The 27120-nt window shown below is 41.2% G+C and overlaps 1 protein-coding gene across 1 annotated transcript in view; it reads right to left on the reverse strand.

Moving 5' to 3' along the window:
• Window positions 1–2336: 2336 nt before the first annotated feature.
• Window positions 2337–27120, reverse strand: part of LOC140205919 (cytochrome P450 2J5-like) — a 49279-nt gene continuing 24495 nt past the window's right edge. Inside the window, exons 5-9 of the mRNA XM_072273798.1 lie at window positions 24449–24625; window positions 21738–21873; window positions 13691–13875; window positions 4660–4801; window positions 2337–3098 (exon numbers count right to left, since the gene is read on the reverse strand). Coding sequence (XP_072129899.1) covers window positions 2923–3098; window positions 4660–4801; window positions 13691–13875; window positions 21738–21873; window positions 24449–24625 — 816 coding nt within the window. The 3' untranslated portion in view covers window positions 2337–2922. The remainder of the gene's footprint in view (window positions 3099–4659; window positions 4802–13690; window positions 13876–21737; window positions 21874–24448; window positions 24626–27120) is intronic.

Below are 27120 nucleotides of genomic sequence, written 5' to 3' on the forward strand. Positions count from 1 at the left end.
AAAGTCAAAGAACAGCGGTGAGACTTTCTCTTGTAGATTTTTATAGCCACAAGTTTGTGCATTGTGAATATAACATGCTACATACCTGCCCAGAGCTGAATGCTGTCCAAGTTTATGCAAGCACATACACACTACACTAATCTCAGAGGATTCAAATGCAATTTGAATTTGCATGTAAGGATGATTAAGAATTAAGCATTTGAAGATGTTTGCGCCCAAAACATTCCCTTGATTCTGTTCTGGGCAAGAATCAGGGTAGGGATGATTAGCTTCTAATGGCTTCAAGTTAGTTTATGATTCTATCAATAATTCTGGTCAATTGTGAGTTATTCAAATCTTCTCTGTTAGCCTCAATATTATTGTTCTACAGGAGAAGTAAGTATTTTTGCTTAGGAACATCTAAGTAATCTATTCGAAGGTTTAAAAAATGGTCTAATTCAGACAAGTATTAGAGAAGGAACTGGAATTGGCATTGGCTGAAGAACTTGTAGCAAGGCTGATTTGTGAAATTGTGAAATTTCTGCTTATACAGTAGTGAAGGAACAACTAAATACAAGAGATTCTGTAGATGCTGGAAATCCAGAGTAACACACAGAAAATGCTGAAGGAACTCAGCAGGCCGGGCAGCATCTATGAAGAGGAATAAAGAGTTAATGGACTAACACCCTTAGAACCATAGAACCATAGAAACTACAGCACAGAAACAGGCCCTTTGGCCCATCTTGGCTGTGCCGAACCATTTCTGCCTAGTCCCACTGACCTGCACACGGACCATATCCCTCCATACACCTCGCATCCATGTATCTGTCCAATTTATTCTTAAATGTTAAAAAAGAACCCGCATTTACCACCTCGTCTGGCAGCTCATTCCATACTCCCACCACTCTGTGTGTGAAGAAGCCCCCCCTAATGTTCCCTTTAAACTTTTCCCCCCTCACCCTTAACCCATGTCCTCTGGTTTTTTTCTCCCCTTGCCTCAGTGGAAAAAGCCTGCTTGCATTCACTCTATCTATACCCATCATAATTTTATATACCTCTATCAAATCTCCCCTCATTCTTCTATGTTCCAGGGAATAAAGTCCTAACCTATTCAAGCTTTCTCTGTAACTGAGTTTCTCAAGTCCCAGCAACATCCTTGTAAACCTTCTCTACACTCTTTCAACCTTATTTATATCCTTCCTGTAATTAGGTGACCAAAACTGAACACAATACTCCAGATTCGGCCTCACCAATGCCTTATACAACCTCATCATAACATTCCAGCTCTTATACTCAATACTTTGATTAATAAAGGCCAATGTACCAAAATCTCTCTTTACGACCCTATCTACCTGTGATGCCACTTTTAGGGAATTTTGTATCTGTATTCCCAGATCCCTCTGTTCCACTGCACTCCTCGGTGCCTTACCATTAACCCTGTATGTTCTACGTTGGTTTGTCCTTCCAACGTGCAATACCTCACACTTGTCTGTATTAAACTCCATCTGCCATTTTTCAGCCCATTTTTCCAGCTGGCCCAAGTCCCTCTGCAGGCTCTGAAAACCTTCCTCATTGTCTACTACACCTCCAATCTTTGTATCATCAGCAAACTTGCTGATCCAATTTACCACATTATCATCCAGGTCATTGATATAGATGACAAATAACAATGGACCCAGCACTGATCGCTGTGGCACACCACTAGTCACAGGCCTCCACTCAGAGAAGCAATTCTCTACCACCACTCTCTGGCTTCTTCCATTGAGCCAATGTCTAATCCAATTTACCACCTCTCCATGTATACCTAGCGACTGAATTTTCATAACTAACCTCCCATGCGGGACCTTGTCAAAGGCCTTACTGAAGTCCATGTAGACAATATCCACTGCCTTCCCTTCATCCACTTTCCTGGTAACCTCCTCGAAAAACTCCAACAGATTGGTCAAATATGACCTACCACGCACAAAGCCATGTTGACTCTCCCTAATAAGTTCCAGTCTATCCAAATGCTTGTAGATTCTGTCTCTTAGTACTCCCTCCAATAACTTACCTACTACCGACGTTAAACTCACCGGCCTATAATTTCCCGGATTACTTTTTGATCCTTTTTTAAACAACGGAACAACATGAGTCACTCTCCAATCCTCTGGCACCTCACCTGTAGACAGCGACATTTTAAATATTTCAGCCAGGGCCCCCGCAATTTCAACACGAGTCTCCTTCAAGGTCCGAGGGAATACCCTGTCAGGTCCCGGGGATTTATTCACTTTAATTTTCCTCAAGACAGCAAGCACCTCCTCCTTTTCAGTCTGTACAGTCAGGATATACAGAAGATATGAGTATTTAGAGATATTGTTGAAAATTAGTATACTATTATATTACCTGGTTATTTTATATCTAAACTGCACTGCTTGTACTAACTTTTTTTTGTGTATTAATATCTCTTGTAAAGTCATATTGCAACTGTGTATCAGCACCTGTATGGTTTTCCTTTTGTGCACTAATTTAATAAAAAGATTTAAAAAGAAAGAGATATTGTAATGTGTCATGGGCTTCTACGTGAAAACTGGCTTATGCCTTCAGATGATACTGTCAATGAACAGTTGTTGGATGGAAAGATGTGGGGGAGAGACTAAAGAGAAGTTAGATGGTTGTTCTTAGCCTTGATTAGCAGGAAGAGCTGACCCAGAAAGAAATACTTAGTTACTTCAGAAGTGTTAAATCGAGGGAATGTTCTGATCTTCTTTACAATTGAATGCTTCCTTTCCTTGTGTTTCCACAAAGCATTAGAATAACACATTTATTGAAACATTGATTTTAAAGGGGAGATTTCTTAGTTATCTTGAATTAAAGAGGATTCAGAGTTGCAAAGAGGAAAGATAGAAAGCTGGTCCAAGGAGCCAAGGTATTGTGTCATACAATAGATACTACTGCTCTCTTGGTTCAGCGTGGAACTGCGCATATCTTGTATGGCTGAGGGCTACGTAACAAATGCAGTACAGCATCAAAACTTGGCTTGACACCCACAGGAAAAACAAATTTGAACTTCTGCATTAAAGAAGTGAAGAAAAGGAACAATTGCATTCTAGCCAGTGGTTCTCCCATGCAGTTGCGTTTTCCTGCAAATGAATAGACATATGCGTTATATAATTACAGGCATGTGAAATAATCTTTCTATTCACCGGCACCGAGAATAAATATTGAAGCACCCCGAGTATAAATACCCAGCACAATCTTCTCTTTATCTGCTCAATTATAACATAATTTTTGGGGCTGAAGTATAATCCTTGCAATCAGTGGTTCCTGAATAAGATTCATAAAATATCTTCACAAATGGAGTAGAGTTTCTTTCATTGGCTGACCTTAGTCTGGATTTGAATCAATTGGATCAGCAATTCCCTCAGAATATATTACTTAGATTAGAAAGGAATGGAGCCTAGAAATAATTTGTTTGGTTTCCACTATGAACACCATTTAAAAATATGAATGGACGTATCTTACTGCAAGTGGAGAAAGTAGGTTTAACTTAATTTTTAATACACATTCATTTTAATTTGTATCCATTAAAAAAATGTCAAGCAAATCCATCTTCTGATATCCACATCAGTTTAATTTTAATACCATTTCTCAAAAAAAGTGAATATATTGAACTGCTTTAAGTGAAAAAAGCAGTTGTTCTTAAGCCAAACTAATCTTCACATTTTCACTGGTAATAGTTTGGTCTGGATGGGAGAATTATCCTGAAGGAACTAATACAAAGCAGATAAATAAGCATGATCAAATGCTTCATATATAATGGCAGCTCATATCTGACCATATCCAGAGTGTACTGGAAGGAGGTATGCGGTTTGAACAGCACAGCAGGCATAATACAGTCACGGTATTGGGGAAAGTGAAATGGTTCCACATTCTGGAACACCACTTGGTACCTAGAAGGCCAAAGACTATTCATATAGAACACTTCCTGGAAGGATTATATCAATTGGATAATATCATAACAAACCAAAGAAGTTGGTAAATGATCTAGCAAAAATAATCTATTTAATAAACAACATAAATATCACGGGACGAGACAAGCCCAGGTATCATCCCTGATGAAGATGGCAGAGTCTGTCATTGAAATATCAGTTATAATCAATAACTGTACCTGGAAACCCAAAAAGAGTTTATTTATCACATACACCAGGAAAGCACTAGATCCTTTTTCAAAATAGTCTGTTCCCTCAATATTTTCAGGCTCTTATCTTAGAAAATAAATAATATATTCAGAAATGAGATGCAAGTTGCCTTTATAGTTGGCTAGATAAAATAAAAATGTCAGAATAATGATGGTGAATATGAAGATTTTCATTTGTGTTATTTATTAGCACAAAATAGCATTATGAAGAAGCTAAAAGTTTGTAGCCACTTTCCCCATAAAGATTACGAACTTCTGTTCATTCGATTGTTTTAAAAGATTCTCCAAATTGTAGTATCCATTCTATCAAAACTATTGAAGGATCCACATGTAAAAGGTTAATCTGTCAGGTCGACAGAAATGGACATGATATACAGTACAATCCGAGTAACTTGAACCAAATAAATAACAAGGAAGCTGCTTTCTTTCTTTCATTCACTCCTAAAATATTCAACTAGTTACCAATTTCTGCCATATACTGTGACATAAATGAAACTATTTACCTCCAGAGAAAGGGAAAAATGCTTCCTTTCTCACAAATTTCCCATTTTTGTCCAGGAAGTGTTCAGGATTAAATTCCTCAGGTGTTTCCCATTCTGATTTGTCCATCAACACTGAGTAGAGGCTTGCAATTACTTGTGTGCCCTAATGACCAAACAAGAAATACATGTCAAATAAAATAGAAAGTTTCAATCTTCGATATCTAAGCTTGGATGTGAGGAAAGGCTAGATATATAGGGCTTCAACTCATTAAAAACCAAAATACAACTGAACAGAAGTCCAAGGGACCATCTTAATATGGTTGCTGAGTTTCATCATTACCCCTGCATGTTGCAAAAGTTAAATAAATATACAAATCTACAAAATTCACTAGTTGAGTTCTATACAAGTCTGTTCTGCTCAACAGCCAGCAATAGTCCCAGGGTGAGTCCGGGTGAGATGGAGACATAGACAGCCATCTGGCCCACAATGACCATCAAGACCTCTGGGCATCCACCCATATTAATTGGGTGTTGTGAAATGAACTTGCGCTTAAGGTAATGGAACCGTTAGGAAACTGTGATAAAATTTACCGTACAATTTGAAACATAGAAGCTAAAGTTAAATGTATCGGCTCTACAGAGGCATGAGAGAGGAGCTGGCCAAACTTGACTGGAAGGGGACACTTGCAGGGATGATGGCAGAATTTTAATGGCTAGAGTTTCTGGGAGCAATTCAGAAGGCACAGAATAGATGCACTTCAAAGAAGACAAAGTATTCTAAAGGCAGGATAACACAACTGTTGCTGATAAGGGAAGTCAAAGCGAAAGAGAGGGCATATAATACAGTAAAAATTAGCAGAAAGTTAAAGGATTGGGAATTTTTTAAAAATGACCAGTAGGCAACTAAAGGAATCATTGGTGGTGGTGGTGGTGGTGGGGAGAAGATGAACTATGAAAGTAAGCTAGCCAATAAATGGCAGACGAACTGAATTTGTATTTTTCATCAATCTTCACCAGCAGTATGCTGGAAGTTTCACAGTATCAAGGGGCAGAAGTGAGTGCAGTTGCTATCCCTAGGGAGATGGTGAAAGATAAAGGTGGAGAAGCCACCTGGACCCCGATGGACTACACCCCAGGGTTCTAAAAGAGGTAGCTGAAGAGATTGTGGAGGTATTAGTGATGATCTTTCAAGAATCAATAGATTCTGGCATGGTTCCAGAGGACTGGAAAATTGCAAATGTCATTACACTCTTTCAAGAAGTGAGGAAGGCAGAAGAAAGGAATTTATAGACACAAGAAAATCAGCAGATGCTGGAAATCCAAACACATACACAAAATCAGTACTGATGAAGGGTCTCAGCTTGAAACGTCAGCTGTTTACACTTTTCCATTGATGCTGCCTGGCCTGCTGAGTTCCTCCAGCATTTTGTGTGTGTTGCAAAGGACTTTATAGGCAAGTTAGCCTGACCTCAGTGGTTAGGAAGATGTTGAAATTGATTATTAAGGATGTAGTTTTGGGGTACTTAGAGGTACATGACGAAATAAGCCAAAGTCAGCATGGTTTCCTTGAGGGAAAACCTTGTCTGACAAATCCATTGGAATTCATTGAATAAATAACAAGTAGGATAGACAAAGGAAAATCAGTGGATGTTGTGTACTTGGATTTTCAAAAGGCCTTTGATAAGGTGCCACACCAAGGCTGCTTAACAAGATAAGAGCACAGGAAAAATACTAGCATGGATACAGCATTGGCTGATTGGCAGGAGGCAAAGAGTGGGAATAAAAGGATCCTTTTCAGATTGAAACCATAGAAACCATAGAAACTTCAGCACAGAAACAGGCCTTTAGGCCCTTCTTGGCTGTGTCGAACTATTTTCTGCCTAGTCCCACTGACCTGCACACGGACCATATCCCTCCTCCCATCCATGTATCTGTCCAATTTATTCTTAAATGTTAAAAAAGAACCCACATTTACCACCTCGTCTGGCAGCTCATTCCATACTCCCACCACTCTCTGTGTGAAGAAGCCCTCTCTAATGTTCCCTTTAAACTTTTCCCCCCTCACCCTTAACCCATGTCCTCTGGTTTTTTTCTCCCCTTGCCTCAGTGGAAAAAGCCTGCTTGCATTCACTCTATCTATACCCGTCATAATTTTATATACCTCTATCAAATCTCCCCTCATTCTTCTACGCTCCTGGGAATAAAGTCCCAACCTATTCAACCTTTCTCTGTAACTAAGTTTCTCAAGTCCCAGCAACATCCTTGTAAACCTTCTCTGCACTCTTTCAACCTTATTTATATCCTTCCTGTAATTAGGTGACCAAAACTGAACACAATACTCCAGATTTGGCCTCACCAATGCCTTATACAACCTCATCATAACATTCCAGCTCTTATACTCAATACTTTGATTAATAAAGGCCAATGTACCAAAAGTTCTCTTTACAACCCTATCTACCTGTGACGACACTATTAGGGAATTTTGTATCTGTATTCCCAGATCCTTCTGTTCCACTGCACTCCTCAGTGCCTTACCATTAACCCTGTATGTTCTACGTTGGTTTGTCCTTCCAACGTGCAATACCTCACACTTGTCTGTATTAAACTCCATCTGCCATTTTTCAGCCCATTTTTCCAGCTGGTCCAAGTCCCTCTGCAGGCTCTGAAAACCTTCCTCACTGTCTACTACACCTCCAATCTTTATATCATCAGCAAACTTGCTGATCCAATTTACCACATTATCATTGATATAGATGACAAATAACAATGGACCCAGCACTGATCGCTGTGGCACACCAGTAGTCACAGGCCTCCACTCAGAGAAGCAATTCTATACCACCACTCTCTGGCTTCTTCCATCGAGCCAATGTCTAATCCAATTTACCACCTCTCCATGTATACCTAGCGACTGAATTTTCCTAACTAACCTCCCATGCGGGACCTTGTCAAAGACCTTACTGAAGTCCATGTAGACAATATCCACTGCCTTCCCTTCATCCACTTTCCTGGTAACCTCCTCGAAAAACTCCAATAGATTGGGCAAACATGACCTACCACGCACAAAACCATGTTGACTCTCCCTAATAAGTCCCAGTCTATCCAAATGCTTGTAGATTCTGTCTCTTAGTACTCACTCCAATAATTTACCTACTACCGACGTTAAACTTACTGGCCTATAATTTCCCGGATTAATTTTCGATCCTTTTTTAAACAACGGAACAACATGGGCCACTCTCCAATCCTCTGGCACCTCACCTGTAGACAGCGACATTTTAAATATTTCAGCCAGGACCCCTGCAATTTCAACACTAGTCTCCTTCAAGGTCCGAGGGAACACCCTGTCAGGTCCCGGGGATTTATCCGCTTTAATTTTCCTCAAGACAGCAAGGACCTCCTCCTTTTCGATCTGTACAGTTTCCATGATCTCAGTACTTGTTTCTCTTAATTCCATAGACTTCATGCCAGTTTCCTTAGTTTCCAGATGCAAAAAACCTATTTAAGATCTCCCCCATTTCCTTTGGTTCCGCACATAGCCGACAACTCTGATCCTCAAGAGGACCAATTTTATCCCTTACAATCCTTTTGCTCTTAATATACCTGTAAAAGCTCTTTGGATTATCCTTCACTTTGACTGCCAAGGCAACCTCATGTCTTCCTTTAGCCCTCCTGATTTCTTTCTTAAGTATTTTCTTGCACTTCTTACACTCCTGAAGCACCTTATTTACTCCCTGCTTCCTATACACGTCATACAACTCCCTCTTCTTCTTTATCAGAGCTGCAATATCCCTTGAGAACCAAGGTTCCTTATTCCTATTCACCTTGCCTTTAATCTTGACAGGAACATACAAATTCTGCACTCTCAAAATTTCTGCTTTGAAGGCTTCCCACCTACCAATCACATCCATGTCAGAGAACAACCTGTCCCAATCCACGCTTTTTAGATCCTTTCTCATTTCTTCAAATTTGGCCTTCTTCCAGTTCAGAACCTCAACCCTAGGACTAGATCTATCCTCATCCATGATCAAGTTGAAACTAATGGTGTTATGATCACTGGAACCAAAGTGCTCCCCTACACAGACTTCCGTCACTTGTCCTAACTCGTTTCCGAACAGGAGATCCAATATTGCATCCCCTCTAGTAGGTCCCTCTATATATTGATTTAGAAGACTTTCCCGAACACATTTTACAAACTCTAAACCATCTAGACCCCTAACAGTATGGGAGACCCAATCAATATATGGAAAATTAAAATCCCCTACCACCACAACTTTATGTTTCCTGCAGTTGCCTGCTATCTCTCTGCAGATTTGCACTTCCAATTCTCTTTGACTATTGGGTGGTCTGTAATACAATCCCACTAATGTGGCCATACCTTTCCTGTTTCTCAGCTCCACCCACAAGGACTCAGTAGACAAGCCCTCTAATCTGTCCTGCCTGAGCACTGCTGTAATATTTTCCCTAACAAGCAATGCCACTCCCCCACTTTTCATTCCTCTGCCTCAATCACATCTAAAACATCGGAACCCTGGAATATTAAGCTGCCAGTCCTGCCCCTCCTGTAGCCAAGTTTCACTAATTGCTACAATGTCATAATTCCACCTGTCAATCCACGCCCTCAACTCATCCGCCTTCCCCGCAATACTCCTAGCATTGAAATATATACACCTCAGAAGATCTTTACCACCACTCACAACCTTTCTATTAGTGAATTTGCTTGAACTTTTAACATCATTTATTTTCACCCCAGCCACCCTGTCAGCTCTGGTACTGTGGTTCCCATCCCCCTGCAAATCTAGTTTAAAGCCCCCCCCCAATAGCATTAACAAACCTCCCTGAAAGGATATTGGTCCCCCTGTAGTTCAAGTGTAACCCGTCTCTCGTGCACAGGTCCCACCTGCCCCAGAAGAGGTCCCAATTATCCTGAAATCTGAAACCCTGCTCCCTACACCAGTTCCTCAGCCACTTGTTCATCCTCCAGAGCATCCTATTCCTACCCTCACTGGCACGTAGCACAGGTAGCAATCCTGAGATTACCACCCTCGAGGTCCTGCTTTTCAACTTCCTACCAAGCTCTCTATACTCACTCTCCAGGACCTCCTCACTCTTCCTTGCTATGTCATTGGTACCGATGTGCACCACGACATCTGGCTGATCACCCTCCCACTTCAGAATGTCATGCAATCGATCAGAGACATCCTTGACCCTGGCATCCGGGAGGCAACAAACCATCCTGGTTTCTCTGTCACGACCACAGAACCTCCTATCTGCACCTCTAACTATTGAGTCCCCTATCACTACCGCTCTCCTCTTTTTCCCCCTTCCCTTCTGCACTGCAGAGCCAGACCCAGTGCCAGAGATCCGGCTACTGCAGCTAGTCCCAGGTAAGTCATCCCCGCCAATAGTATCCAATGCGGTATACTTGTTGTTGAGGGGAATGGCCACAGGGGAACCCTGCTCTGCCTGCCCTTTCCCCTTCCCTCGCCTGACAGTGACCCAATTTCCTGTCCTCTGCTCCTTTGGCGTAACTACCTCCCTTTGGCTGCCAGCGACTAGAGACATTCCAAGGGGTACGTATTGAGCTGCTTCTTTTTACATTGTACAATATGTCAACGATTTAGATGATGAAATTGATGGCTTTGTGGTCAGGTTTGCGGACAAATCAAAGACAGGTGGAAGGGCACGTAGGGTTGAGGAAGAAGAGAGGCTGAGAAGGACTTAGACAGATTAAGAGAATGGGCAAAGAGGTGGCAGATGGATACAGTGTTAGGAAGTGTTTGATCAGGCAAACACTTTTCTATTAGACTATTTTCTAAACGGGGAGAAAATTCAAAAATGTGAGGTGCAAACAGATTGGGCAGTACTCACACAGGATTCTCTAAAGGTTAATTTGTAGGTTGAATTGGTGGTGAGGAAGGGAAATGCAATATTAATATTCATTTCAAGAAGACTAGAATATAAAAGCAAAGATGTAATGCTGGGGCTGTATAAGGCACTGGTGAAACCTCATGGAGTATTGGGAGCAGTTTTGGTCCCTTATTTAAGAAAGGATGTGCTGACATTGGAGAGGGTTCAGTGGAGGCTCACGAGAATGATTCCAGGAATGAACGGGTCATCATATGAGCAGTGATTGAAGGTTCTGGGCCAGTGCTCACTGCAGTTTTGAAGAATGAGGGGGAGGGGATCTCATTGAAACCTATCAAATGCTGAAAGGCCTAGATAGAGTGGATATGAAGTGGATGTTTCCGTTGGTAGGGCACATCAACGACCAGAGTGCATAGCCACAACTTAGAGGGATATCCATTTAGAACAGAGATATAGTGAAATTTCTGTAGCCAGAGGGTGAAGAACGTGTGGAATTTGTTGCCACAGGTGGCTATGGAGGCCAGGTCACTGAGTGCATTTAAGGTTGAGGTTGATAGGTTCTTGGTTAGTGAGAGGTGAAAGGTTCTGGGGAAAAGGCAGGAAAATAGGGGTTGAGAGGGAAATGGATCAGCCTTTATAAAATGGTGGAGCAGACTCAATGGGCTGAATGGCCTAATCCTTCTTCTATGCCTTAATCCCATTCTCCAGTATGACCAATATTCTTCTATGCCCAAACAATTCAATGCTCATCCAGATGTTTCTTAAATGCTGTCAGCACTTAACTGTATCTGAATGTGAACTAAACAAAAGAGATGGTTGTTGGCTTCAGGAGAGCACTGAGCGACCACTCTCCACTGACATTGACGGCTCCTCCATAGAGATCATTAAGAGCACCAAATTTTTTGATGTTCACCTGGCGGAGAATCTCACCTGGTCCCTCAACACCAGCTCCATAGCCAAGAGAGCCCAGCAGCGTCTCTACTTTCTGCGAAGGCTGAAAAAAGTCCATCTTCCACCCCCCATCCTCACCACATTCTACAAGGTATGTATCAAGAGTGTCCTGAGCGGCTGCATTACTGCCTGGTTCGGAAATTGCACCGTCTCGGATTGCAAGACCCTGCAGCGGATAGTGAGGTCAGCTGAAGGGATCATCTGGGTCTCTCATCCCGCCATTACAGACATTTACACTACACGCTGCATCCACAAAGCAAACAGCATTGTGAAGGAACACACATCAAAGTTGATGTGTGTTGCTTGAATTTCCAGCATCTGCAGAATTCCTGGTGTTAGCATTGTGAAGGACCCCACGCACCCCTCATACAAACTCTTCTCCCTCCTGCCACCTGGTAAAAGGTAATGAAGCATTCGGGCTCTCACGACCAGACTGTGAAACAGTTTCTTCCCCCAAGCCATTAGAATCTTCAATTCCCAGAGTCTAGTTTGACACCAACACACACACACACACACACAACTGAACACCACTCCACTCCCTTTGCAATTTTTGCTCATTTCTTTCTCAATTCCTGCTGAAACATTGTTTACATTGCTTACATTTACATCATTTATTATTATATTGTAATTTGTCCTTTACTGTGCCTATTGTCTTGTTTATTAATTATTGTACTGTCTTGCACTTCATGTAGTCCCGTGTAGGCCTGAAGTCTAATGTAGTTTAGTGTTGTTTCACATAGTCTAGTGTAGTTTAGTGTTGTTTCACATAGTCTAGTGTAGTTTTGTGTTGTTTCATGTAGCACCAACACCATGGTCCTGGAGAATTGTTGTTTCATTTTTACTGTGTATTGTACCAGCAGTTATGGTTGAAATGACAATAAAAGCGACTTGACTTGACTTGACTTGACATTTTAGAAGTGACTGGGTGAGCACTTAAATTGCTCTACTTCCTGCACTCTCTCAGGCAATGTTTTCATCATTTATTGAGTGAAAAGATCCGACTCATTCACTAAGTGAAAAAGTCCCTCTCAGATCTCTGCTAAATCAGTGAACCCTTCCTAAATTTATGAACTTAAGTGTGTCTATCACTGATATGGAGAATAGTTTCCTGCAGACTACCCTATCTACACCCTTCATAATTTTATATATCTCAATCATGTCACTTCTGAACCTCCTTTGTTCCAGAAAGAACAGACACAGACTCTGCAATCTCTCCTCATTACTGAAACATTCCATCCTGGGGAACATCCTGGTGAATTTCCTCTGCACCCTCTCCAGCAATGTCACATCTTTCATATAGTGTGGCGACCAGAACTGTGTGTAGTTCTCCAGCTAAGGTACAACCAATGTTTTATAAAGTTGGAACCAACCTCCCTGCTGAGCAAGAGAGGATGCTTCTATGGCTCTCAGTATAGGGGTGGATGGTGCAAATTAGTGGTTTATGTAGGGAGTAGGAAGAAGCAGTATTTCGCTTCCCCCAAGTTGTAAATTAAGGTGTTAATGTGAAACCCATCAGTATGCTTCTTCTGCTGCAGAGCTGGATGAGGTCATTGTAGCTTGAAAAATGCAAGCTCTGACTGTTCTCAACCAATTTTTCTAAGATGCAAGGCAATAACAAGCAAATTGTCCTTGTGGTCTTCATCACATCCTAGTTTGTTTGTGTGCACCTATGTTTTACTCCTGAAAGGATACGTAGTGTTAATCCATTTTTCACATCATGGTCCGAGGAAAGCTAAGGATAAGGAGTGGACTTTGAGAATGGAACAAGGAGAGAGATTCAAGTCAGCAAAAGCCAGTTCTAAAACATAAAGCAGTTTTTAATCATAGTGAATAACAAAAACTTTGCATGGAGCCAAATAAAAAAGAGAATTATTAAAGAAATATTTTGACAGGAGCAATGGAAACAGTGGAGATTTGTTTAAACAAATAAATTAAGATGGACTGATTATGAATGTATTTCTCACCTGCGAGGCTCTCATGATATCTTGATAGATTTGTAGTTTTAATCTACAACACAAGTATTTGTCAGAATAGTAAAAAGGAAGGAAATGCCTCAATAGGCTTCAAGAAATGAATTATTCATATCAAAACACACCCTAGCTTTAGCCAATCTCTCAAACTGTGAATACTCACAGCACCCAGCTCTTATAATCATCTTTCTTGATTCTTTCATCTTATTTATATTATATTCTGTGTTCGTTCAATACGATTTCATGTTGAAAACCTGTGTTTCAATTACCTTTGGTATGAAGCATTTTCCCACAGTTGTATCTCGAGTAGTTTCCCTGTTAAGAGTATATGGGATTATGATGCCCTTTCGCTGTATTTCATGAATAACTGCATTGGTGTAAGGAAGATTGATTCGATCATCCATCACAGGATCTTGCTGGCCAATTACACTCACAATCTCATCATGGACTTTCTCTGCAAAGAAAGGGTACAGAAGTATCCAGATGACTATCACAATGTTACTTTTTAAACAATAATAATTAAGCTTTTAACATGCCACTGTGCCCCAAGCAATGCTCCAGTAGATATGGGAAAAAAAACAACATATAAGAGTATCTTAACAGACAGGCAACGCTCAGTCCATTAGGTAGTCTGAGTAGGAAGAAGGGTTAACATTACAAAAGGGAGATCTGATGGTCATGTGCTCAGAGCCATACAGCAAAGAAGAAGGCCTTGGCCCAGCAAGGTCATATTGATCATTAGGTCCTATCAATATTAATCCCTTCTATCAGTACTTCGTCCATGGCCTACCAGCTTCAGCGATTGAAGTAATTGTTCAAATGTTTCTTTGATATTGTGAATGTATTTGCCTTTGTCACCTTCTCAGGCAGTGTTGCAAATTGTAATGATCCTATTGATGAAAATTTTCCTCAGATTTCCTCTGAACATCCTACACCCCATCTTAAACCTTTGTCCTATGATCTCAAACTCCTCTGCCATGGGGAAAAATGTCTTACTATCTACCATATCTCTGCTTCTCATGATTTTGTGTTTCTCTTTCGTCCACCTCAGATTTCTCTGCTCCAAGGCAACTTCTTAGTGAATTTCTTCTGCATTCCCTCCAGTTCTAGTCCGTCTTATGGTGTGGTGACTAGAACTGCAAACAAGTGTACAATATTCCAGCTGTGAGAGTGGGACACAACGTTTCAGCTCTTGGGAACCTGAAATATTAACTCCCCCTTTCCACAAATGTTATCTGACTTGCTGAAAATCTCCAGCATGTTGTGATTCTTATCTCAGATTCCCATTATGTGAAAGGAAATATTGATCTGTAATTAAAGACAACTATGGTAATCATTTCCAGTTGCAGAGTGTGAGCATGACAGCAAGATGCCCATTCTCATATGAGACACCCATCTACTTGGCAAAGGGGTGGTGGGCTGAGTGGCCCTGTTATCAAGCCATGTGGCCCTACTACCACACCAAACCTTTCATGCAGGAATCTTACAGTTTAAATGACCTCATACGGTATGTTGAATTCTGAAGGCACAGTTGTATAGGATAAGATATATGTATTCTATGTGGTAGAATTTCATAGGAAAGCTTATCACTTGATGAATTTAGTTTAGAACTCATGAATGATTGCCAAGGTGAAGCCTACTTCGGCAATGCTCAGGAGGGACCTAGTTGAGCAAACCTGCCCAGGGAACCAAACCATGGGAACCAGCTGTATCTACATACCTTCAAGGTAAAAACTACCTCCAAGCTTCCAACTCCTACATCCAACAAATCACAATCTCATAAACTTTACCATCTCATCTCTTCTCGTTTCCTCCAATCCCTCCCCCTCCACCTGTCTCCAGACACTTGCCCATTCTGATCTAAGACAACCAATTCTCTTTGGACACCACCGTAGCGTGGTGAACCAGCAATCCAGGTTCAATTTCTGCTGCTTGTATGTTTTCCCCATGACCATATGGGTTTCTTCCAGGTGCTCCAGTTTCCTCCCACATTCCAAAGATTAGGATTAGTAGGTTGTGGACATGATATGTAGCTGCCAGGAAATGGCAAAACTTGCAGGCTTCCCCTACCACGTTTTTGTACTGTGATGTTTGTTGGTGTAAATGACACATTTCAGGGAATGTTTTGATGTTTATATATATATCAAATGAAGCTAATCTTAAAAAAAATAGGCTTAGCTCGTCTGACATCACAAACTTTACTTTACTATTCCTCCCTGGAACATTTCCCTATTCTTCCCTCCCTTGTCCCAATACCTACCTGCTTCACTCATTTTGAAAAGAAAGTGAGCAGACAAATATTCTTGCATTAAGCTTGTAAGACTAGTTAAGTTGCACACAAGGTCTTGTGCACAGGACAATTTTACAACAGAAAACATTTAGATAAAGCATGCAGAGCTCGCCACAGAGTACACAGTCATGGATCCTTATCCCACGTAGCAGAATTTCTAGGCCATTACTTAGTTTTCCATGGGAAAGGATTTGTGAAACCTTAACAACAGCTACATAAATGGCTATTGTGTTAAGTTCTACATAAGCACCTTGTTAATGGTAATGTGTTTTAGGCCAAGAGAATATAAAACACTGGAGCACAATTAGGCCACTCAAGTCTACTCCACCATTTCATCATGGCTGATCTATTATTCCCTTTCAACCCTATTCTCCTGCCTTCCTTCTACAACCTTCAACATCCTTACTTATCAAGAACTTTATTACAGGAAATATTCTACATGGATAAGGCAGGGGCTGATTGACAGGTGGCAAAGAGTGGGAATAAAGGAAGCCTTATCTGGTTGTCTGACGGTGACTGGTGGTGGTCCACAGGGTTCTGTGTTGGGACCGATTCTTTTTACAGTAAATGTCAATGATTTAGATGGTGGAATTGATGGCTTTGTTGTAAAGTTTGCGGATGATATGAAGATAGGAGAAAGAGTAGGTTGTTTTGCGAAGTAGAGAGGTACAGAAGGACTTAGACAGATTAGGAGAATGGGCAAAAAAAATGGCAGATGGAATACAATGTTGGGAAGTGTATGGTCATGCACTTTGGTAGAAGAAATGAGAGGGTTGACTACTTCCTGAATGGAGAGAAAATACAAAAAACTGAGGTGCAAAGGAATTTGGGAGTCCTTGTGCAGGATTACCTAAAGGTTAATTTGCACGTTGAGACTGTGGTGAGGAAGGCAAATGGGATGTTAGCATTCATTTCAAGAGTACTAGAATATAAAACCACTGATGAGACCTCATTTGGAATTTTGTGAGCAGTTTTGGGCCCCTTATCTTAGAAAGGATGTGTTGAAACTGGAGAGAGTTCAAAGGAGCTCCACGAAAATGATTCCAGGATTGAATAGCTTGTCATATGAAGAATGTTTGATGGCCCTGGGGCTGTATTCACTGGAATTCAGAAGATTGAGGGGGTGACCTCATTGAAACCCTTCGAATGGTGCAGAGTGGATGTAGAGAGTATGTTTCCTATGGTGGGAGAGTCTAGGACCGGAGGACATAGGCTCAGGATAGAGGGGCGTCCTTTTGGAATGGAGATGAGGAGGAATTCTTTTAGCCAGAAAGTGGTGAACCTGTAGCACTTGTGGTCAACTCTTTATATATATTTAAGGCAGAGGTTGATAGATTCCTGATTGGTCAGGGTATGAAAAGTTATGGAGAGAAGGCAGGAGATTGAGGCTGAGAGGAAAATTGGATCAGCCATGATGAAATGACGGAACAGACTCGATGGGCCAAATGGCCTAATTCTGCTCCTATATTTTATAGTCTTATGGTTTCTATCAACCTCTGCTTTAAATATACCCAATGAATGAGGCTCCACAGCCATTTAAATAGAAAATATATACAAAAACGCTGGCAAGTGCAGTGCAAGAAAATGAAAATTTCACTTGTAAAAGATCTGAATGGTTGGAAACAAGGAGATAAAATGAATAGGATATTAAGGTGCTGTGGGAAGTGAATGCATTGTGAGCAGGAAGGATTGAGAAGTGAATTGGGGTATCATGAAGGGAGAGACACAATTATAATTTTGAAAGGAAAGATAAAAAGGATAGTGGAAGCATTATGAAGGAGATAGTGGATTCATTGTATGTTAAAACTGATGGGTTGGAAGATGCTAGCAAAAACAAACTTGTATTCCACAAAAAAGGTAACTATATTCATGAACTACTCAGATTTGCATTGCAACAGCCTTTATTTGGAGATAGTGAGGAGTTCTTCAATGTTAAACAAAGATGAGGTACAGGAGAATGGCAATGATGGAGGATAAGGACCAGTTTTGCCTCCATTCAGGAAGTGAACGGTCAGCAGTCTGTTCTGGTAGGAGGTGGACATGTGGATATATGGAAAGTTTGGATCTCCATGGTGTAAATGAGATGGCTAGGATTATCAAAATGGAAACTACAATAGCTATCAAATTGATCTGGCCACTCATTATTCTCAAAAGTATTGAAACAATGGGTCATTCTTCATAACATTTTTCTTTAGTGTTAATTTTCCAAATTATGTTTCTTAGATAATTCTAAGTATCAATATCTCACAGCACCAATATGTTAGTACATATGGTACCTTGGTACAAATCATCACTGTTCACCAATTTAAAATCAGGCAAGATCATAGTAACACACACAAAATACTCAAGGAACTCAGCAGGTCAGGCAGCATTTATGGGGGGGAATAAAGAGCTGCTGTTTTGGGGCTGAGGCACTTCAACAGAACTCGAAAGGAAAGGGGTGGGGTGAGGAGAAGGAGTACAAGCTGGAAGGTGATAGGTAAACCAAAAACACAAGGAAATCTGCTGATGCTGGAAATCCAAGCAACACACATAAAGTGCTGGAGGAACTCAACAAGCCAGGCAGTATCAACGGAAAAGAGTGAACAGTTGATGATTGGGCCGAGACCCTTCGTCAGGACTGGAAAAAAGAGATGAGAAGTCAGAGCAAGTGGGGGAGGTAGAAGCACAAGGTGGTAGGTTATAGGTGAAACTGGCAGTGGGGAGTGGGAGAAGTAAAGAGCTGCAAAGTTGATTGGTAAATAATTGAGATAAAGCGCTGGAGAAGGGGTAATCGGATAGGAGAGGACAGAAGACCACGGAAGAAAGGGAAGGGGGAGGAGCATCAGAGGGAGGTGACTGCCAGGTAAGAAGAAAAGGTGAGAGAGAGAAACAGGAGTGGGGAATGGTGAAGGAGAGGGTGGGTGCAATTCCTGGAAATTCACACCATCAGGTTGGAGGCTACCCAGACAGACTATAAGACCATAAGATATAGGAGCAGAATTAGGCTATTTGGCCCATCGAGTCTGCTCTGCCATTTTATCATGGTTGATCCAATTTTCCTCTCAGCCAAATCTCCTGCCTCCTCCCCATATCTCTTCATGCCCTGACCAATCAAGGATCTATCAACCTCTGCCTTAAATATACATAAAGAATCGGCTTCCACAGCTGCCCATGGGAAAAAAATTCCACAGGTTCATCACCATCTGGCTAAAAGGACTTGCTCCTCCAATCTGAGTGTGGACTCATCGTGGCAGAAGAGAAGGCCATGGACTGACATGTCAGAATGGGAATGGGAAGGTGAACTGAAATGGGTGGCCACTGAGAGATGCTGCTTTTTCAGACGGATGAAGCGCAGGTACTGGGCGAAGCGGTCTCCCAATCTATGTTGGGTCCCACCGATGTAGAGGCGGCCACACTGGGAACACCGGATACAGCAGATGACCACAACAGACTCACAGGTGAAATGTCACTTCACCTGGAAGGACTGTTTGGGACCCTCAATGGTAGTGAGGAAGGAGGTGTAGGGGCAGGTGTGGCACTTGTCCACTTGCAAAGATAAGTACTATGAAGGAGATCAGTGTGGAGGGACAAATGGACAAGGGAGTCACGTAAGGAACAATCCCTGTGGAAAGTAGAAAGTTGGGTGAGAGCAAAGATGTGCTTGGTGGTGGAAACCCATTGGAGATGGCAGAGCTTACGGAGAATTATGTGCTGGCCAGAGAAGCTAGTGGGGTGGTAGGTGAGGACTCTATCCCTGGTGGTGTGGCAGATATGCGCAAAATAGAAGAGACGTGGGTGAGAGCAGCATTGATGGTGAAGGAAAGAAAGCCCCTTTCTTTGAAGAAGGAGGACATTTAATTAGTCCTGGAATGAAAACCCTTATCGTGAGCTAAGAGCAGATGCAGTGGTAATTGGACTGAGAGAAGTGGATGGCATTTTTACAAGTGACATGGTGGGAAGAGGCATAGTATGGCCAGATTTGGGAACAGCTTCTTTCCAACTGTGATAAGACTACCGAACGGATCATGACCCGGATCTGGGCCGTACCCTCCAAATATCCGAACCTGCCTCTCAGTTTTTTTTGCACTATCTTACTTTCCATTCTTCTATTTTCTAATTATGATTTATAAATTAAATTTTTAATATTTACTATCGATTTGTAATCCAGGGAGCGGGAAGCGCAGAATCAAATATCGCTGTGATAATTGTACGTTCTAGTATCAACTGTTTGGCGACAATAAAGTATAAAGTAGTCTAGTAAGCTGTGAGAATCAGTGGATTTATAAAAGACATCAGTAGATAAACTGTTTCCTGAGATAGAGACAGAGAGATCGAGAAGGGGAAGAAAAATGTCAGAAATGAACCAGGTAAATTTGAAGGCAGGGTGGAAGTTGGAGGCAAAGTTGATGAAGTTGACAAGCTCAGCATGGGTGCAGGAAGCAGCCCCAATGCAATCATTGATCTAGCATAGGAAAAGTTGGGCAGTGATATTGGTGTAGGTTTGGAACATACGAGGGGTGATTGATAAGTTCGTGGCCCAGAGTAGAAGGAGTCAATTTTAGAAAACCTAGCACACTTATTTTTCAACATAATCCCCTCCTACATTTACACACTTAGTCCAGTGGTCCTGGAGCATACGAATCCCTTCTTTGTAGAAGTCGGCATCTTGGACCCCCAGATAGTGGTCCACAGCAGGGGTTATTGATAAGTTTGTGGCCTAAGATAGAAGGGGATGAGTTATTAACTTCAAACTTTCTGCATTATCACTCAGAGAGTTGAACTGCACGTGCACGTAAGGAGAGCTGTATAACTCATCTCCTTCTACCTTATGCCACAAACTTATCAATCACCCCTGCTGTGGACCACTTTCTGGAGGTCCAAGACGCCGACTTCTACAAAGGGATCCGTATGCTCCATAACCGCTGGACTAAGTGTGTAAATGTAGGAGGGGATTATGTTGAAAATAAATGTGCTAGGTTTTCTAAAATTGACTCCTTCTACCTCAGGCCACGAACTTATCATTCACCCCTTGTACTGTTTCATGTAGTGGACAAACAGGCGGTCATAGCTGGGACCCATACGAATGCCCATGGCTATACCTTTGATTTGAAGGAAGTGGGAGGAGCCAAAGGAGAAATTATTGAGAGAGGACCGTTTTTGCCAGATGGAGGAGGCAACAAGTTAGGTCTGTTGTCAGAGAGCTTTGAGGCCCTCCTGATGAGGGGTGGGGGTGTATAGGATTGAGACATCCATTGTGAAAATAAAATGATCAGAGCCAGGGAACTTGAAGTCATTGAAAAGCTCCAGAGTGTGTAAAGTGTCACAGATGTAGGTAGGAAGAGATTAAACTGGGTTGAGGGGAAGAGATAAAACAGAGATGAGGTATACAAATATGATTTCAGTAGGTAGATGTCTGCAGATATAATGTTGGTGGGACAAAGGTATGCAGGTATAATTTTGGTGGGGCAGATGATAGGTAAATCCAGCTGAGGGGAAGGCAGGTGGAGAGGGAGGACAGATGAAATGTGAAACCTGGACGTGAGAGACAGAATGGCTGAAGGGTTGAAGAAGGAGGAATCTGATACGAGAACTGATTCCATGGGAGAAGTGGAAGGAGGACGGGCACCAGGGGGAGGTGATGGGCAGGTGAGAAGAAGACGAGTAAGAGAGGAGCTAGAATAGGGAATGGAAGAGGAGGAGGGGGGAGAAATCAATGTTTATACCAAAGGGTTGGTGGCTATCCAAATGGTTTTACTACTCCAACCTCAGAGTGGCCTCATCATGGCAGGAAAGGAGGCCCTGGACCAATGTGTTGGAATGGGAATGGGGAGTGGAATTAAAATGGATGGACAATGGGAAATCCTCCCTGTTGCCGGTGGAGCGAAGGTGCTCGGCCAAGTGGTCCCCCCAAATCTACGTCGGGTTTCACCAATGTAGACGAGGTTGCACTGGGAAGACCATAGCTTCATTAAGTATAATCACAGAAATTCAGAAATCATAGGCAAAAAATCGAGAACTTCCTAAATTTCTCCTGAGTTACTCACCTTGAATGTCTGGATACCCTGCCATGTACAGCAGTGCCCAAAGTAATGTGGTAGTTGTCGTCTCAGATCCAGCAAAGAAAAGATCCAATGATGTATACAGCAGATTTTGGTCATCAAAACTAGAGTTAGGAGCAGCCTTAAACGACAAGAAATATATTAAAGTGACAACAGATTTAAGTGATATGTAATGAGTTTCAGCTTTAGCTTTCCTGGTTACACAGCGCAACCTCACCCACTGAGCCTGTTGTACCAGGAGTTAATGTGAGTGGGTGATTACAGCTGGCTATAATAAACTGCTGGTTGTTTGAGCAAAGATGGCAAACCCACCCTATGTGTCTGTTCTCTCAATGATCAACAAGGGTGCAAAGTCACAGCTCCACTCATTCTCTTGATTTGAGTGGAATCCAGTGCCTGCTTGCAGACTAATAAGGTGTTTGGATCAGTTTGCCACTACCTAAACCAATGCCTGCTCTGGTAATAGGAAGTTTGCTGGGTCAATATGGTTCTAGAATTGGTGTCTTGGAGTAAATAGGTGGATTAACTATTACTCATTCTAAGCTTGTTTTAACAGAAAACATAGTAAATCTGTAGAGTAGTGGAATTAAACCAACATATTTGTTAGTTGTAAATAGATTTATTAACAAACAGAAATTCTCTGCATTTTGATGCAAGGGAATGTGAATATTTCACAACTAACTCAAAAATAGGTTTTCAGGAAGTTAGGGGCATTGTGCGATTAATATCAGAAAAATAAGCTACCTTAAAATTCTCAGAATGCTTTGAGGATTTTTGCTTCCAAAATCTGATGTATCAGTACTTTTAAACTTACTGCCCCCCATTCCACAACCTCAATCTTTAGCACCTTTGAACAAAGATTCACACTGGGAGCTTTATTGTGAAAGAAAGCCTTGTATGTTTGTTTTAAAGGACAATAGGAAATCAAAATATGTAAGGACAACTAGAAGGTGATAACTTTCTCTTTGCTTAGACCATAAGACCACAAGATATAGGAGTAGAAGTAGGCCATTCAGCCCATTGAGTCTGCTCCACCAATCATGGGCTGATCCAATTCCTCCAGTCATTCCCACTCCCCTGCCTTCTCCCCATACCCTTTGATGCTCTGGCTAATCAAGAACCTATCTATCTCTGCCTTAAATACACTCAATGACTTGGCCTCCACAGTCGGTCATGGCAACAAATTCCACAGACTTAGCACCCTCTGACTAAAGTAATTTCTCCACATCTCAGTTCTAAATGGACATCCTTCAATCCTGAAGTCATGCCCTCTCGTCCTAGAATCCCCTACCATGGGAAATAGCTTTGCCAGACACCACTGCAAGACATGCTTCTAAAACAAACCCAAAAAAGTTGGAAGTACTCAGAATTTGTCAAAAGAGAAACACTATAAACTTCTCAGTTTTATGACCTTGATCAGAATTGGTCATGTCACTATTTCTAATTCCTTGTCATCATCATTATTATGTGCCATGTTGCATGACGTGGGCGATCATAGTCTGTGACCACTATTGTTCTTGGCATATTCTACAGAAGTGGTTTGCCATTGCCTTCTGGACAGCATCTTTACAAGAAACGTGACCCCAGCCATTACCAATACTCTTCAGAGATTATTTGCCCGGCGTCAGTAATCCTATAACTGAGACTTGATATATGCACCAGCTGCTCATACGACCATCCACCACTTGGTCCCGTGGCCTCACGTGACCCTGATTGTGGAGCTAAGCAGATGCTTCACCATGCCCAAAGGTGACCTGCAGGCTGGCAGAGGGAAGGGGCACCTCACACCTCCTATGATAGAAACATATCTACACCCCGCAATCCAAAATACCACGTAACCCTGATGATTGATCTTTGGCTGAAATGTTAACAGTTTCTCTTTCTACAAATACCGCCTGACCTGCTGAGAGGTTCCCGCCTTCTGTGATTTTCCTTCAGCTTTCTAGCATCCATTTTTTTTTAATTTTCACATTTCTGAAACAATGCCATAGGTATACTCTTTGTGATCGTCCTGGTTAGGATAACACTCCTGATAAAGGCCAGCAAAAGTTTTATAACAGAATCAAGAAAGTCGGAAATAGGGGCATGAGAACAGAGCAATAGGAGTCAGTCATATGAACCCTCCAGACACTGGTTACATACTAGGTACAATCTAATGTTGAATCCAGCTCTGCCAATCCCACATGATCCTCAACTGCCTTATCAACCTAATATTATCCTGTTTTGGCTGTAAATATTCTAAATATTCCTGATTCACAGAGCAGAAAATTCACCTCACCTCAATCTTAAATAGCTGACACTTATTCAGAAAGGATGCCCCATATTTATTCTCCTGAAGTCTCATTAGTACCTCAACCTTTCCACATAAAAGATTTCCTCCCAGAGATGCACCCAGTTCAACTTCTTAAAAGTATTTTGATATAAGCATATCCCTACATAATAAAGGGTATGTCAAGCATGATTTTATCAACATCCTGTACAGTTATAGCAAGACTTCTTAATTTCTGTACTTCAGCACCTTTGCCACAAAAATAGGAATTATAAATGCCTTCTTAACTACTCACTGACAACCTACGTGTCCGATCTGAGAACACCCAGAATTCCTCTGTAATAGTGTTCTTTACTCACTCTCTTTAAACAATATTCACCCTTTCCATTCCTCCTATCTCAAAATTTAAGTTTACATAAAACTTCACCTTTTGCATTTGTAATAGGAAGCAGTCAATGAAATTCTTTTGTTCTGTTGGGTTCCATCTCTCCTGGTGCTGCTTGATGTTCTTTCGGAAAATGTTCTCTAAACCCTTCCATGAAGCAAATAGATCATTATGTGGGCCTGGCAGATGTCTCACTAATTTTGGAAATGAATTATATAGCTGTAGAAAGGAACATTAAATGAAAAGATTAGGACAATCTTATAGCCTTGACTGATTTAAGCAGCAAACAAATCTTATTTCATTCAAAGTGAGCAGAGCTTACCTGACCCAGCATCACAGGAGAGTTTCACACTTCCACTACACTTTTCACTTTGAAGTGTTTCCTAACTTCATTTTTTCAAGATCAAACTTTTAAATTATTCTTCCAACCCAAAAGCTCCCCGAACAGCAGAAATTGTTTCTCCAATGCCCCTGACAATTTCTTTATCATGTGAAAACTTTGACAAATACAACATAGACTAGGTGGCCACACTATTAGATGCAGCTATACACCTGCTCATTAATACAAATATTTAATCAGCCAATCATGTGGCAGCAACTCAATTCACAAAAGCATGCGTACATGATCGAGAGATTCAGTTGTTGTGCAGACCGAACATCAGAATGCGGAAGAAATATGATCTAAGTGACTTTAACCGTGGAATGATTGTTGGTGCCAAACAGGGTGGTTTGAGAATCTCAGAAACTGCTGATTGCCTGGGATTTTAACACACAACAGTCTCTAGAATTTACAGAGAATGGTGCAAAAATCAAAACAAAAATCACTCAGTGAGTGGCAATTCTGTAAGTAAAAACAACTTGTTAACCAGAGAGGTCAGAGGAGAATGTCCAACTGTTTCAAGCTGACAGGAAGGCAGCAGTCACTCAAATAACCATGTTGAATCTTGAAGTTGATAGGCTACAGCAGCAGAAGACAACACTGGGTTCTAATCCTGTATCTGATAAACTGGGCACTGAGCCTAATCTCTCCTTATGTTTTAAACCTTGGAATTCAGTTATCGTCATCATAAATCTACACTACATTCTTTGCTTCACGGTCAATATTTCCCTGCTGAAGTAGGATGCTTTGAAATGAACATTGTATTATTTGAAGTCCTTCTGATGGACAGTGGAGGTGTATAGGGTCTGGACATCCATTACTTACACATTCTTGTGACTAATTATTCATAATTAAAATCCAGCATTTCATTAGTCTGCTGGATTCCTTTCTTTACCTATACATAAGATTCTAATAATCTCTGTGCATCTGTCTGCACTTCCATTCATGTAAGGCTTTTATAATTTAGAAAATCTTCTGTTCTATTTATTTCAGGTGTGAAGTGAATGTATGTTTTGCACCATTTGTCACTATTTTTTGCCTGATCCATTCAAATTACTTGGCAATTAATAGATCTATTTTGACCTCCACCTGGACCTGGCAAATACCACTCAAGAACATTAGTAAACATGTATCTAATTGTATTTTATGTTTACCAGGAGAAGGGGAGGGGTGAAATAAAGAGCTGGGAAGTTGACTGGTGAAAGAGTTCCCCTCCTCCTGTCCTGGTATCACCTACTACCTTGTATTTCTTCCTCTTCTTCCATATACCCACTCCACTCCCCCCCCTCACCTTCTTGCTCTAACCTCATCTTTTTTCTCCAGTCCTGAGGAAGGGCCTTGGCCCGAAATGTTGACTATTTTAAAGGTTTGAGAGGCAAAGTGGGGGTGATATAGAATGAGCAGCCAATGAAGTGATGTATGCAGGTATAATTACAATGGTTAAAAGACATTTGGACAGGTATGTGGATAGGAAAGACTTCAAGAAATATGAGTCAAATGCAGACAAATGGGATTAGCTCATGAAGACACCCTGATTGTCATCAACAAGATACACTGAACACAATGTTGTCCTGTATAAATCCTTAGGGGTGGCAACCCTTTCAGAGACTGTGTTGGCACTACTCTAATCTAAAAATTTCTCTTGTAAACCAAGCTAATTTTCAGCAGAGATAATCATTGATTACTGAATTACTAACAATGATTATGAACTTTTTAATGGAAAAGGATGAGTCTTGTGGCATATTTATGTGCTTTATCACCATTTTTAATCATGCCAAATCTTTTACTCTACCACTCTTGAAAATCTCTGCTGCCTCTCTCATCTTTTGAATGTTTTACTTTCTTTGCTGGTGTATCTGACGTTCTGAACATGTCAAGAAGAGCAAGCACAATTTAAAAATATTTCATCAATAAACTTAAATAGCATAGTTTTACTAATGTAAATATGTTATTCTGATAAAACAAATATTCACGGAGTCACTAAATCTCATGCAGTATTTAACATTATTATCACCAAATATCCAGTGTTCACTCACAAGTGACAGAAGAAAAACTATAAGCAAACCAGAACCTATGCCAATTGGCCCAATCATTTACTAACCGAATACTGGTGTGTCCACCAGATTTGTAGGTATTTCAAAACCTACCATTCAATGTTACATGCTCTTGCAACCAGTGTGAAATCAGGCATTTCCTGTGAATACATCTCACTTCCATGTGAGTATAGAGAGCTTGGTAGGAAGTTGAAAAGCAGGACCTCGAGGGTGGTAATCTCAGAATTGCTACCTGTGCTACATTCCAGTAAGGGTAAGAATAGGATGCTCTGGAGGATGAA

This window comes from Mobula birostris, chromosome 12 (assembly GCF_030028105.1).
Source record: "Mobula birostris isolate sMobBir1 chromosome 12, sMobBir1.hap1, whole genome shotgun sequence".
Taxonomy (NCBI): Eukaryota; Metazoa; Chordata; class Chondrichthyes; order Myliobatiformes; family Myliobatidae; genus Mobula; species Mobula birostris.